Here is a 15,839-nt window from a genome sequence, read left to right as displayed (position 1 = left end):
TGCCTCCTCCTTTGTTTCCCCTTCCTATCTCTTCCCATCCCTCCCCCGCCAGCTCTGTGATAATTACTTTTAAATTTGAAATCTGGGGAGATGCTTACACTTAAGTTAAAAACAAATTCTTTTTAAAGTAATACAATTGATTGATTTAAAGGCATTAAGGTAAACTTTTATATTAGTTTTAAGATAAATTTAATATTATATATTCTTAAATTATATGTTGGTATTTAAAAACTATGTTCATTTAATAAGTAGATTTTATTTCATACGACATGGGAATACAAGATAATGGAATAGAATTCCTAGTAGGGCAACAATCCCCAGGTAATATATTATGTCAGAAAAAATATTTGAAAGAAAAACTGGGACTAAAGAACTCAAAAACAAGCTGAACACACTATTTCATGCCTGTCATTACAGCCATTTGGGAAGCAGCGATCTAGAGGACTGTAATTCAAGGCCAGCCCAGATAAAGTTCCATCTCAAAAACAAGCCAGATGTGGTGGAACTTGGGGTAATCTGAGCTATGTGGGATACATAGATAGGATAGTATTCCAAAGCAAGTTATGGGCAGAAAATGCAAAGACCTGACCCCAAAAATGTCACTAACAAAAAAGAGCTGAGTGCATGGCTCAAGAGGTAGTAGCACACATGTCAAGCAAGCACAAGGCTCTTAATTCAAACCCCACTAATGCCAAAAAGATAACAAAAAAGAATTCATTTCATAAAGAGTGATGATGTTTCTATAGATGAGCAATATTCAATGTATCAAATAAAAATACTATCAATGCGGATTAAAAACATGGAAAACAAGCTACAATTTCTCACCTGGAGCATTAGAGCATGTGGGGAATGCACAAAAATTGATGCGTTTTCCTTCGGTGATGATTCCAGGCATAGCTGAGCATCAGTGGCCTTAGCATTATATGTAAAGGCAATACTACTTGCAAGTTTCCCATCATAAAGAACTTGTTTATGGTGTTCTGCCAAATGAATATCACTCTCAGACTTAAACTTGAAGGTACTCTGAAAAAAATAAAACTAAATACTTTAAAAAGAAAGCTTAACATGGCAAAATGTGCATTTTTAAGACAGAAAGAGAGTTAAAATAATCAACAATTTGTTATGCACCTTACTTGTGTCTGGCACAGGGCCAGATTCATTACTAATTCATTATTTTCACTTAAATTCTCAAAGAGTTAGATTTAATTATACAAACAAGAACATTCAGATCTTCATATTCTTATTCTGCAATTTTTGATTATGTGAAAAATAAGTGTACTAGAAAAATGCAGACACTAGTTGGAAATAATTTATTTAAGCTTCACAAATTTTTCTTCTTAGCAGTTTTAAAGATATTCACAAAGGTGAACAGAACCTGACAAATGACTTTCTTAACACAGAAAACAACTAGCAGTTTATACTAAAAAAAGGTTGATATGGGCTGGGAAGGTGACTCAATGGTAGAGCGCTTGCCTTGCATGCATGAGGCCCTGGGTTCGATTCCTCAGCACCACATAAGCAAAAAGAAAAAAGCTGGAAGTGGTGCAATGGCTGAAGTGGTAGAGCGCTAGCCTTGAGCTGAAGAGCTGAGGGACAGCGTCCAGGCCCAGAGTTCAGGCCCCACGACCGGACCCCTCCCCCAAAAAAAGGTTGATATGTAAAAATATTTTGTTTCTTAACTTAAAAAAAACATATTGAATACCAGTGCTATTGAACAGTATCACGATAGCCATGTTAAAATCACAAGAGTTCAACAAAACAAGTTAATATTTTATTTTTCACATGGTACTATTTTATATAATGGCAAAAACAAAAGATATTTGAACTGTATTAAAGGAAAGCATTGTTGGCAGTAGTTTAATTTGCTCACAGCTATCTGACAATGAAAAATCATATCCAATCTTTGTAATATCCCATGAAGTTAGTTTCACAACTGTGAAAATCAGTGTTATAGAAATGAGGATATAGGAAGAAGCAAACTAGGGCACAATTTCCGATCTTTTGTCACAGAGTCAGTGTTCAATGAGTTGATAAAAGAAGTCATGAGTTATAATCCTGCCTCTGCCACTAATTGTCTTCTAAGTCATTTAAGTAATATGTCTCCCATTTCCTCATTCTAATGTTATAATAATGATAATTCAAATGTTTCAAACTCACTATCTTATAGAAAGCAAATTGATAAGCATGTAAGTGAAGTAGGTCAGGTTGGAGATCTCCTTCACTAGACAGCATAGTTTACCTGAAAGAAACCCCTACTACTCTGCTCAATTCAATTATTATGCCATACTGACAGTTCTTCCAAAACTTTAAAGAGAAAATAGAAAGTCAGCTCTTACAAAATAAAATCACTAAGGTTTTATATTAAAATACTGTGGATCACATATGTCAGGCCAGGTTCAGGCAGTTTCCTACTTGACTGGATTCTAGAATGTATTGTTAACATAAATTTAGATGCAAACCATTAATTATTAGGAATTGCACCAGGACAAAAGCATAATTAAAAATTCATAAAAATAGTATTTATATTAAAAATAAAAAATTGCCCTATTTGGAAAAGATCTTTTATTCTCTACTCAGTTAAGTAGAATATAGAACATGGCCTCTCAACTCAAAACTTCACATTTTAATTGATATTCTTAACTCATTGATTAAAACTTTCCAAGCTAGAGTTAACAGTTGAGTTTAAAAAATGCCCTGGTTTAAAATAAAGGCTCTATGAGTCTTTTAAATATTTCTTTCTTTTTTTGTTTTTTCCTACTTTAGTCCATTATACTAAAATAAATCCTTGCTAAAACTTTCACCTTGTAAGACATTCCAATTTTGTGAGATACTAAAATATTTTTAAAAGCTGATCTTAAGGATCTGTGATATCTTTTGCCTGGAAAAGTGAAAGCTGACAGAAGGCATCATCCATCCTCCAGTGACAGAAAATAGCAATCCTGAGCCAGGAGGGTTCTGTTCTTTTGTTAGCTTGTTTTGTTGGTCCCGAGCCTTAACTCTGGTCCAGATGCTGTCTCTGAGCACATTTGTGCTCAAGGATAGCACTCTGCTACATGACCCACAGCTCCACTTCTGGCTCTTTGGTAGTTTGTTAGAAATAAGAATCTCATGGACTTTTCTGTCCATGCTGACTTCAAACCATGATCCTCAGATCTCAGTTCCTGAGCAGTTAGGATTACAGGCATGAGCCACTGACACCAGGCCACTGAGCTAAGAGTGGAAGCTCACATGGTATGGAAAGTGTTTAGCTTTGGAACATTTATTTCCACTACATTGTTATCTGTGGAAACCCTAGGGCTCTATGGGAACTATGACAGTGCAGGAAGTATGAATGGACAGTGGACATTGAGGATGCCTGATGCCATCATAAATCTACTGATTGTGTAATTGCTTAACTTGTATCTGAGTAAAGACATGGGATTCTGAATGTTTTACATTTCAGTGATCATGTCAAAGACAGGAGGACTTATTAATGCTTCCTCACACCGTTACCTGCCAGATGGAATGTGTTTGCTGATCTGTTCCAAGCAAACCTATACCTTCTGATCCCTTAAAAGAGGAGAATGGAATAGATTCTGTGTGTGTGTGTGAGAGAGAGAGAGAGAAAGAAAGAGAGAAAGGGTGCATGTGTACATGTGTGTGTTTGTGTACATATGCGTGCACATGTAACAATCTTGGGTCTTAGACTCAGGGTCTTTCAGACTTAAGACTCTTCTGTCCATGAACACTTTTGCTCAAGGCTAATGATCCTACCGCTTGACCCACAGCTCCACTTCCAGCTTTTTGCTGGTTAATTGAAGATAAGAGTCTAATAGGCCTTCCTGCCTAGGTTGGCTTCAAACTACCTCAGGTCTTAGCCTCCTGAGTGACTAGGTTTACAAGAATAAGCCAAACTGTGCCCCATTCCTTCCATTTTAATTATTTCTATCAATTAAACTCAATAATGCTCATTATCACAGAAATAGTGTATTTTATCATATGTAATTACATATGATATAATACGTAATTCTTCATCTATCCTCACAGTATCTACTGCATGGAACCAGCAAGCTATGCCTTGTTTGAAGAAATTGGGAATCTGCAGTGGCGGATGATTCATTAAACTGTAAATCTGCTGAAGTCCAGGCAAAAATTATTCATTTCCAGGTGAGGAACAGCAGCAGCACCTGAGGGACAGCTCCCTAGCTTCAGTGAGAAATCTTTCTTTCTTTCATTCTTCCTTCCTTCTTTACTTCGTTCTTTCTTTCTTTCTTTATCTTTCTTCAGTTCTTTCTTTCTTTCTCCTTCCTTTCTTCTTTCCTCAGGCATTTATCCAAAATATTATTAATAAAAAATAAAGATACAGTTAAACCAGTTGCACAACCATGTGCACTGCAGCACTATTCTCCCTACCCAAGATATGGTCTAGATCCTTCTCAATGGGTGAATGGATGAATGGTCCATATACACAATGGAATTTTACTCATCCCATTAGAAATAATATTACAACATTTGCAAAGAAATGGTTCTGGAAAAATTACATTAAGTGGAGTAAATCAGGCTCAGAAATACAAAGGGCACAATTGTCTCTCATATATGAAAGCAGAACATTTAAATTTATATAAATGCTTATATTTACATTGATAAATATGCCAAGTTGTATGCAAGTGCACACAAATGTAATAAAGTATTTGTATGGGGAGAATTTAAACACTATAATTCCTTAGAAAAGAGAACTCACATTCCATAAAACAAATACCAGAATACCAGAAAGCTGGCACTGGAAAGGTAGAAAGTAGGTACAAGGAAAAGGGATAGAGGACTGAAAAGGGGACTAGAGAAAATGTGTGTATAATATGCAATGCATATCCTATCAAACTGGGAAGGGTCAAGTGGGATGGGAAAGAATGACAAAGGAATAAAAACAATTAAGATGTACCGTACTTATAAAGTGATTTGTTGAATAGTTATTCCTTTGTTCAACTACTAAAACTCAATAAAAATATAAAAATTAAGTAAAATACTAAGCAATTTTGAAAGACTAGGACATTGAAGCAGCTTTTAAAGTCTGCAGAATGTAAGCCATGCCTACATATTAGTAAATACATAATCTGTATTCCCTTGTTCCTATCCTTTTAATTATGTTCTCTCTCAAACACTATCATTACCTCCAGTCTACCTTCTGAAATCCATTTATCTTCTAAGAACACTAAAAAAAAAACACCTTCTCTATAGATTTCCTAAATCCTCTGTGGCTGGAATTAATGAGCCTAGCTTAAAACTATAAGAGTATTTGCATTATATTTCCTTGCTGGTACACATATCAACTTCTAATTATAAATATTTAGATATGTAATTACATTCTCATAAAAAGAGTATGAGCTTAATCATTATTAATCCCTAAAGCTTAGAACACTTTCTTCAATACAATAAATATTCAATATATTGCTAAATTTTATTCAACTGCATGCCCTATAATCATTATTATCAGTGCTTTACAAGCAAGAATGTAGAGAAGAATAAAGATTACAGTTATAACCTTAACAGTAATGACACAGATTACCAAAGAAAATCTCTCTAAATGAAATGGAATCAGTACTTCAACATAATAGAAAATTATTAAAACATTAAAATCTACAGCATACCAACTACAAGTGCTAGCCCTATAATCACTGAAATACTTCAAATATTAAACAACAAAAACTCACTAGTGACATAAGCCAGTATCCAAGAGATATTTAACATAATGACACTAAGCAAATACTTATTAAAGTCTTATTTGCTAATATCAAGTGACTCTAAGAAACTTATCCTATGAATACAAAGATTCCTAAGGAGTATCATGGAAGAATGCCCATATGAGTAGTTTGTAACATATGAGAATTAAATTGGAAACTCAACCAATATATGCAAAGATAAGATACATAATTTATAGAAATAACTTGATTAGAAAAGTAATTATAAGTTGTTATAAAGGAAAATCCTCAAATTTCTGTCCCACTACTGCCATTCAATTTTATAATAATTACAGAGCACTTGTAAAGTACAGAAAGCTACACTCACTGAGCAAAAGCTCTAAAATCTCCAATAATTATGAAATTTCTAGCGTATCTCTTCTACTAATTATAACAGCTTCTTTCTCCTCGGACTTACGAAGCTTCATCTTGCACATCAACCGGTCCATGCCCAAGGACCTGTAAGGAATTCTCACAAAGATCTCATACTACAAAAGTTCATGCTTTACAAGTTCTCACTCTTTTATTAAATAATTAGTTGATTAATTCTGACCCAAGCTCATGCGCTCAGCAGGAGCACCTACATGACCAACACCTTTCTACTCAAATTTTATTGGCTATAGCCAGACAATCAAAATAAATATGGGGTACATCTTAACTGCTTTCTTGCTCTATGTATTTTGACAAATATCTAAAATAAATATCTTATGCATTTTGTCCAGTTTTACACTGTAAAACAAAGCTATTATCAGCTACTACATCAGAGCCAAAACCAGAAGCCAAGTTAAGTGTTTCTAAACTGAACCCAACAAGAAAGTTTGTAACAGGATGGTAGGTATTTAAAATACTTTCTCTTAATTTATTTTTTACTTTTACTACTTTTTAAATATAAATTCCATTATTTTAGGGAAAAGAAACCATGTAGAGAGCAATAAAAAATTAAAAATTTTAAAGCACAGTAGGATTTGTTACATGTAATCGAGGGAAGCAGAGTTGTTAGTAATTGGACACAAAAAAATCACATAAAGGCTACACAAACAATCTTAAAACTTATGTCTTGTTTTAAAGTTACCTTCTCTAAGAAACATTTCCTAGTGCCTAAAATGACAACTCTTTGTAATAACATCAGACTTAGAATTCATAGGTTGTATCATTATTAGAAGCTTAGTCAACTTTACTTTTTATGTTTTTCACTAAAAATTTCTCCTTTTCAAGGTAAGCTCCTTACAGTATTGCATCTTTCCTGATAGCTATGTTAGTCTTCTATGAATAAGAATGATCTAATAAATATTCTCAGAATAATAGAGTTGGTAAAAAAAAATCCTAAGAAAATGATGACGATTTTGCTTCTAGGCATTTTGAACTACTAAGCAAAAAGCCAGAATTCACAATGAAATTATCCAATCCTAACTCTTGAGGGGGAGGGGGCTGAGAGGGGAGAGGAGTTGGGAAGATGGGAAGGGAAGGGACAGTACGGGAAAAACAAGGGAGGAGGTAACAGTGCTCCATAGGAAATGTACTTATTATCTTATATAACTACAACCTCTCTGTACAGTATCTTTACAATAAAAATATATTTAAAAAAATAAACCTCTATGGCTTCCATGTTTTATAATGAGAAGTGTAAGTTACTCAAATTTGTTTCTTCTATCAATTACCTGCTTTCAGGCTCTTTTAATCTGGTTTTCTGCAGTTGTATTTTGGCTCTTCACAGTGTGCTTAAATAAGCTCTCTTTGATTTAATTTTGCTTACAGTCATAGTTCTTTGAATTTATCAATCAAATATCATTACTTCTTCAAAACTTTTTCGTGACCCTTCACTTTATGTTTAGTATAGAGACCTTTCAAAGTTGCCCCAAACATTTCCATGGCCTGATTCCTTTTTCTTTTTTTATATCTCTTTTCTAACACATCTACCAACCTATATTCAAGTTTTTTCACTAATCAAGAGTCTTTTATAATTATGACATACTTTCACATCTAAAATTTCTATTTGATTTTTATTACATAGTTCATAACTCTATATTCCAATTAAATTTTAAGAAATAATTTATCTTTAAGTAAATTTTCCTTTACATATCTTTAGAAAGAACTCTGACAGAATAGTAGGTTACCTTGAAACTGTAATGTGAAGATTCTCTCATGATTCAAATTAGAAGTCAACTAATTTACATTCTTCATACTTTTACATTCCAACTACACAGATTTCTACTTTTTCACTCACAGTGAATGATTATGTCCCATACTTTATCAAGAAAATTGAGACTAAAATATGTGAAATATTTGGCTTTGTTCCATGAGTCAGGCTCATGCTTGAAATCCTAGCTATTCAGGAAGTGAGATCTGAGGATCATGATTCAAAGGCATCCACAGCAGGAAATGTCTTGAGACTCTTCTCTCCAATTAACTACTGAAGATATGGCTCAAGTGGTACAGCATTAGTTTGGGCACAAAGCTCAGAAACAGTGTCCAAAGCTCCAGAAACCAAAAATCAAACAAACAAAAAAAAAACCCACAACTGATCAAGATGTGCAGAACTCATAATGTGACCTGTAGAATTGAAACCCTTGTGCACCACTACTTGTAAACAAATACACCAGCTGCCAGTGGTACCTAGCTGCTAGAAGGCTAGCTACATGGAGGCTGAGATCTGAGGATCACCATTAAAAGCCATCTCAGGCAGTAAAGTCTGTGAGGTTTTTTTTTTTTAATCTCCAATTAACTACTATAAGCTAGAAATGGAGTTGTTTTTCAAAGTAGTAAAGCACTAGCCTTGAGCACAAAAGCTCAGGGACAGTGCCAAGGCCCTGAGTTCAAGCCCTAGGACAAGCACAAAAATAAATAACATAACATGGCATAATACAAATAAACAAAAATGGTATTTTAAAACCACCCAACTGAATCTTCATTTATATCATTTCCTCCTTTGTTTCAATTCGCTAAATTTCTAGAGAAAACTTCTTAATATCAGTATTTTTTTTCTGATACAATCTTTAAGGTGCTAATTGTACTTTTGGTATTTTAAGTTGGAAAATGCTAATGGATTAGATTTTTTGCTATTTAATAAAATATTATTTTATGTAAAGTTCGTAATTAGAAGTATTTTTTAAATATCTAACTTTGATATAGGTATTCGAAATATTAGAGACAGACTATTATCTCATGAATACTTGTGAACAGAACAAGGTGACATGACACTATGGCATGTTTTCACAAAAAGTACAGCTAAATAACAAATTACAAACTCTGTAAAGCTGTTTGTACAATGTTTGTTCCTTTCTGAATGATACTACTTACATGTCATCCTACTCCTCTTTTTGCTGCCAAGAAGTTCTTGTCAATTTTGAACTATAATCACAATATTAGGTTTATAGTTTTTATCTGTATTCCTTGATTTTTTAATTTTTATTTTGTATTTTGTCATACTGTTTAGTATTATTCTAATAATGCTTGAACAACATTAAATATTTTTATGGATAAACTGATGAAAAAGTAAGGAAGGCTGGCTCTACATTAATCTAAAACTATGAAGTTCACGTATGTTTCCATGCATTGTCAACACATGGAAGAACCAGGATTCAAAACAAACAAAAGAACCCATGTAGGAGAGAAATGGCTTTACTATTAACACTAATTCACTTCTGTGGCTAATGAAGCGAAAAAGACTAAATGGATACAAAAAGACAGCAAGTAAATTCACTTTGACACAAAAATAGTAACAAGACTAGTAATACTATTTTTTATTATTAAAATCAGTGACAAGATCTTTTAGTAAATGTAATTTCAAGTTTCCAGGTAAATGTAACATAAAACATTATAATAAGAATGATTGTGATAATACAAAGGAAAAAATAGTATTTTCATGGTTAGTTTTCTTTTTTATATCACAGAACTTTCATTATTAAGCACCAAGTTATAAAATGTAACAGCACTTCAAGACGTTTATTCCCTAAAATTTACAAGTACTTAGATTAAAATGTATAATTCTCAGGCCTCAAAATTGTTTATAATTCACTTATCAAAGTACTTTTAATAAAAATTCATACGTACTACCACAGCTGAGTGCACTACACATTACAAAATCTAATTCACAAATGTGAATGCCTTTTCTTGCCTAAAGACTTAAGAGATTTAAAAAAAAAACAGGAAAAAAATAAGTCATCCTAAGTAAAATGAGTTTTATAAAATGAAGATACTTAATATTCTACTCAGTTATTTATTACTGCAAAAGAAAGGCAAAAGTAATTGCTAAAATTGAGTATTTCATCACACATAACATTATACTATTTTTCCTTCTAAATCTTTAACTATTTTTGGCAAATTATCTCTTATTTGACAGGTCATTTCATAATTTCAGGATATAGTTCACATATTCCATGATTTGAGATTTTAAATAGCATATTAAGTAATTAAGGTCTGGAGATATGTTTGTTTGCTCTAAAATAAGTTATCCTGATGGACTCCAGGCTGGGTTCAACTAATAGCACTAGCTAACTATGAGCTCAACCTTCCTGCCTCACCTTGCTTCAGTGCTGGACTTAAAAGCTTTGTACAAATACACCAGAAACAATACAGTTTTAACAAAAATTTATTTTTCAGAATTGATAGCAAAAGTCAATTATGTTAGAAAATATTCTGAAGAATTAAATAGGTCATAAAAATAATTTAAAAATACACTTTTGGAGTTTCAAGAATAGAGAAGAGTTTTAAACCACAATAAAGATTTTCACTAAATCTTATGCTAAACCACACTGACAAATAAAAATTTGTCAGAAGCTATAAGATAGTTATTCTTACCTTATAACCAGGTCCTAACTGATGAATTGCAAATATCTGTGCAGGGTTGAGTGCTTCACTGAATACATATACGGCACCTAGTTGCCCACAGAATACCCTATTTGCATCAGCAGTTTCTGAAGATCCAAGAAAGCACTTGTCATAGCTCTATTTAAAAAAAAAAAAATCACACAAAAATAAATTATTATTTTGTAGTGACAGAATACTTAAGGATACCTGTTCTCATCATTATAAGAAAACACAGAAATAAACATAGAAATAACAGAAGAAAACATCAATTAAGACATGGAATATGTAAATAATAAGAGTCAATAAAATATAAAATATTTGTAGAGAAAATAAAATCAGTTAAATGATTTACATTTAAAGTTGGGCAAACAAATAACCATCTATTTTTAGACATAACTACTTTCTAAACTTTCTAATTAAAGGCAATGGCCTATAATTATTCTATGAAATCAAAACTTATTTTATGAAAGCATAACTAATGATTCATAATTGTTCACATTTAACACTTATTTAAAATAAAGAAATTCCATTCAACTATTAGCTATAAATAAAGAGCAAAATTTTTAAATTCTATGTCACTTTTCCATCATGGATACATTATACATGCTGTACGAAGGCATTATACAGTATTAAATAAACAAAGATCACTTAATCTGCTGCCTTACATAGAGATTACAATTGTTTCCATCATGAGGATCAAACATCTAGGAAGCCACGCTTAGGAAAACTCTTTCTAAACCTTAAAACCCTACCCATCTTCATAACAAAATCAGTCACTTCCTAGCTCTCTCCATAATCACAGGATATTGCACCTAAATTGTGATAAACACATATATCAAGTGACAGAAAGATATATATACGTATGTGTGTATAAATATACACACACACAAACATTCAGACAGACAGATACAAAATTTAAAAAAATAACAAAAAACAGGGAGGCATGGAGTACAAAATAAGAATTCCTTATTAAATAATTATAATTTAACCTATAATTTAAAGTATGGAACCTAAAGATACTACGACATAAATTATGTGTTTTTGCCTAGACTTCTCCACTTTTTGAAGAATTATCATAAATACTTCACAAATCTAAGTTTTTTTGGAGGGGGTGGGCAGTAGGGTGCTGGTTCTGGGGCTTGAACTCATGGCCTACTGTTCTTAAGCTTATTTGCTCAAGATTAGTGTTCAACCACTTAAGTCAGAGTTCCATTTCTGGCTTTTTGGTGGTAATTGGAGATAAAATGTTTTAAGGACTTTCCTACTGGACTGGTTTTGAACCAATGATACACTGATCTTAGCTTCCTGAGTAGCTAGGAGTGAGGTGTGAAGTACCAATGTACAGTTGTGTTACAGGTGTGAGTATCAGTGCCCAGCTAGTCATGTAATTATAACAGTTTTACTACACTAGATTTAAGACTTAAACGTTTCATTTGTTAAATAAACTTTGAAAATAAAATTTACATTTCTATCAGATTATTCATTTAATGCATGTGATAGAAATAAACCATATACTTAAATTCACTAGAACATAGATCTTTAAATTAAGAAACTTACATCATTTGTGTTGACATGCCAAGCCATATCACCATAGGATACCAGCTGTCCATTAACATAACACCTAATTTCACTGTTCCTCCATCGATTATAAATGTGGACAATGCTGATCATATACCACTGAAATAAAAATAATTAAAATATTAGTATATAATGTTGAGCTATTATTGCCTAAGATGCAACCATAAACTTTATAAAACCCTATAAAAGAATGCTTGACAAATGATTACTGATCATTTATTAGCATTTTTTGATGTTCCTTCTTCCATTTCTTTTTTTTTAAGATAAAAGTATGGTATATAATGAATAAATCAGAGCTACACCCCTTCCTCCCAAAACTAATAATCCTTTTCTACTATGCCATAATGTGGCAAAACAATTATATTTGTGTTCTTCATTTAGTAACAAAACTGATAATCCTTTTCTACCATGCCATAATGTGGCAAGAACAACTACATTTGTGTCCTTCGTTTAGTAACATTTGTGTGCCAGGCACTTCAAATGCCCAAGGCTGACCAGAGAGACCACAGGCCTAGTTTTCCTGAAATGTATGATCTAGACAAATGGACCTGCACGAGCCAAACAGATAAAAGAATAACAAATCAACATGATTGTAATTAAGAATAAAAGAACAGAATAAGCTGGGAAAGAATAAACTAGGCTTCCACTTTAACACTTATAACAGGATTTGTGTGCTTTCATTTCTACAACTAAATTTATTAAAATCCACTAATTTAGATATTTTAAGTTAATAATGAATGAATATTCATTAACAACTACTGAGTTCACCTTAAGTTGACATTTTATATTTAATACTGTCAACAAAAGCAATTTAAGTGTTAATGTTGATATAAAGTGATGCAAATTTTGTAATAATCTGCATATCCTTAAGTTTTCCACATATAAGAATCTAATAACATCGAAGTATGCTTTCTAAAGTACAAAACAATAAGGATAATTTACAATACTTGACTAAGCATGCCATTGGAAGTTAAATTAGATTAGTTCTTCCCCACATACAATTAAAAGAAATACATATTATTCCACAGATTACACATGACACTTAATTATTCTATTTTTATTTGACTAATTAAAACCATAATAGTAATTAGGGATTTCTAAAATATTGCTTATTTCATTAATTCCTATTTAGAAAATAGTTCACTGACACTCAACAAGAACATCTGTGTACCTCAATTATTAAGAAGGTCAGTTTAGCTATTTAGATACCAAAAACATGTATCCTCTTAAGTAATCTTTAAGTTATTGCAAACTGTGTCTTTCACTTGATCAGAAAATCACAGGTAAGTTGGCTGTAATTGAAATCTAAAGAGGAAACATGTAAAGGGGTCACTTAACAATTATGTTTCTAAATATTACCAAGTTGTCAGGAAGAAGCCATGAACACTGCACTTCAAATAAAATAAGAAAATTTTTAGGTTAGCCCAGTGGTTCTGCCTGTGATTCTAAACTACTTGAAAAGCTGAATTTTGGAGGACTGAAGTTTAATGCCAGGCTCAAACAAAAAGTATCCAAGATCCTATCTTAACCAATAAAAATCTAGGTGTAGTGGTGCACACTTGTCTTCCTAGCTGCATGGGAAGTAGAAATATGGAGATTGTGGTCCAGGTCAGTCTGATCAAAAATCAAGGTAGTATTCAAAAATTAAGAAAATGTCACAATGCTTGATAGGAAATGGACTCATTACCTTGCTCATGTAACTTTAACTCCTCTGTACAATAAAAAACATATACTTATAATTTAAAAAAAAGAGAAAGTCAAAAAGATCAACTCAAGTGATCAAGTACCTGACTGTAAAGTACAACTTCAAACCCCATTATCACAAAACAAATGTTTATGCATATAACAGAATCAAAATTTCATATATAATTTATGCTGCCTAGGTAACAAAGAACACACAATTTTTAATATTTTCAAGAAATCTTTTAATTTCTAAATTAAAGCAAAAAATTTAAGCAAAAAATTTCTACATATACACAGATTTATGATAAATAGTAGATGTCTTGTATTTATTGATGTATTTATATAGAAAAGTACTCCCACATTATTCCTGTTGGTAAAAGGTAATCTCTTCTGAGAAAGACTGACAATTTCACTACCATATGCCCCAAAGTTAAACTTGAACCTGGATAGTGAGCTAGTCTTTAGACATATAGAAATGGGAACGCTTATATTCTTATCTCTGCTGAAAACCCCAGCTGATGAAAGTATTTTACCTTACAAATCTAAACAATACAGTTGCATGTTTCTCTAATTTTTTTCATCGTTTAGCTTTATAATAGTTTTCAAAACATGCTTCAACCTGGACTCCATTAAGAGATATATTAAGTAATATTAAATGAAAATGATATTAAATGTCTTTAATTATTAAGCAAAGACATTATTTCTTGAGTCATATCAGTTACAATGAATAATACTGAAGCTATGATTATTTGAGTAAGTAGAAATTATCAAATCCAGGCAGGTGCTGGTGGCTCACACCTGTATTCTCAGGAAACTGAGATCTGAGGATCACAGTTCAAAGTCAGCCCAGGCAGGAAAACCCAACCTTGACTCAAATTGTCAGAATGCTAGCCTTGAGCAAAAAGAGCTCAAGGACAGTGCTCAGGCCCTGAGTTCAAGCCCTATGACCTACAAAAAAAACAATGTCAAAGCCTTCAATCTCAAGAAACAAAATTCAAAATTACTAGATTACAGGTTACAGGAATCTCTCCTATGAAGTCTTTCTGCACTATTAAATCAGGGAGTTAAAAGGTTGCCATTTATTAAAGAGTTATTTATCTATATCATATACACTACACACTCATACACACACATACATACAAGAATTCTACAACTCAAATCTAAAAATGCTCAAGTTTAGAGGAAGAAAAAGGAAAAGAAAAGGAAGGTTAGAAGAAAGATAATTAGGAAGAACAAAAGAGAGAAGGAAGAGGTAAATAAAGCAGTACAAAAATGGGAGAACATGAACAAATTATTATTACCATTTCTTCAAATGTCTATCTTATTATTCTTAAAATACAAGCAAAGAAAATTAGGCTTACATATGAACATATATCTTTGCAATATCTTCTTCTATAATGATTAAAATAGTTTATTACTTTAATAGATTAAAACATCATGATTGTTATATATTCTATATATATAATCAAACTTACATATTACACATATGAAATATAACTACATTCAGAATAAATTATACTATGTATTAAAATGGATGATCCAAATGAAGATTTAAGAGATTCTATCAGCACTGGACATTCTAAGTAACTGAATTTCCCACAAAATTTGCAAAAAATACTTTTTCAAAAAAGCACAAAATCTTTTTTAGTGTTCATGAATAATTCTCCGATTCTCTACTAAAACACCAAAAACTGGCTGGCTCACTTTTGAAAAATGTCTTATTGGGTCCAGAAAAAATGGCTGGTAAACTTTAGTAACAACTCAAACCATTTGTACTTTATATATAGTCATGACTCCTTTTCATCCTGTTCTCAAAGTTCTTGGCATCCTTGCCTATCAAAAAAGCACTTAAGCAAACTAAGACCCATGCCTTCTTCTATCAATTAATTAACTAACACCTCACGAATCTCATTTTACTGGGAAATAACTGCTTCATATAAGTTATTTACAAAACATACCTTAGTCCTTCAGAAACAAAAGGAATTTTTGTTCCAAGATTCATATTTTATACCTTTGTATGTAAAATGTTTGAAATAAGAGACAAATCATCAAGATGAA

At 32.1% G+C, this 15,839-nt stretch overlaps 1 protein-coding gene across 2 annotated transcripts in view; it reads right to left on the bottom strand.

Moving 5' to 3' along the window:
• The window catches only part of Nbea (neurobeachin), a 532,882-nt gene that overhangs the window by 460,889 nt on the left and 56,154 nt on the right, over nucleotides 1-15,839 (bottom strand). For both annotated transcript variants that reach the window (XM_042685587.1, XM_042685588.1), the window contains exons 7-9: nucleotides 12,078-12,197; nucleotides 10,512-10,658; nucleotides 826-1,023 (exon numbers count right to left, since the gene is read on the bottom strand). In XM_042685587.1, coding sequence (XP_042541521.1) covers nucleotides 826-1,023; nucleotides 10,512-10,658; nucleotides 12,078-12,197 — 465 coding nt within the window. The remainder of the gene's footprint in view (nucleotides 1-825; nucleotides 1,024-10,511; nucleotides 10,659-12,077; nucleotides 12,198-15,839) is intronic.

This window comes from Dipodomys spectabilis, unplaced genomic scaffold, assembly GCF_019054845.1.
Source record: "Dipodomys spectabilis isolate Male_0828 unplaced genomic scaffold, ASM1905484v1 ptg000095l, whole genome shotgun sequence".
NCBI classification, from domain to species: Eukaryota; Metazoa; Chordata; class Mammalia; order Rodentia; family Heteromyidae; genus Dipodomys; species Dipodomys spectabilis.
This window is presented reverse-complemented; position numbering and strand designations above follow the sequence as displayed.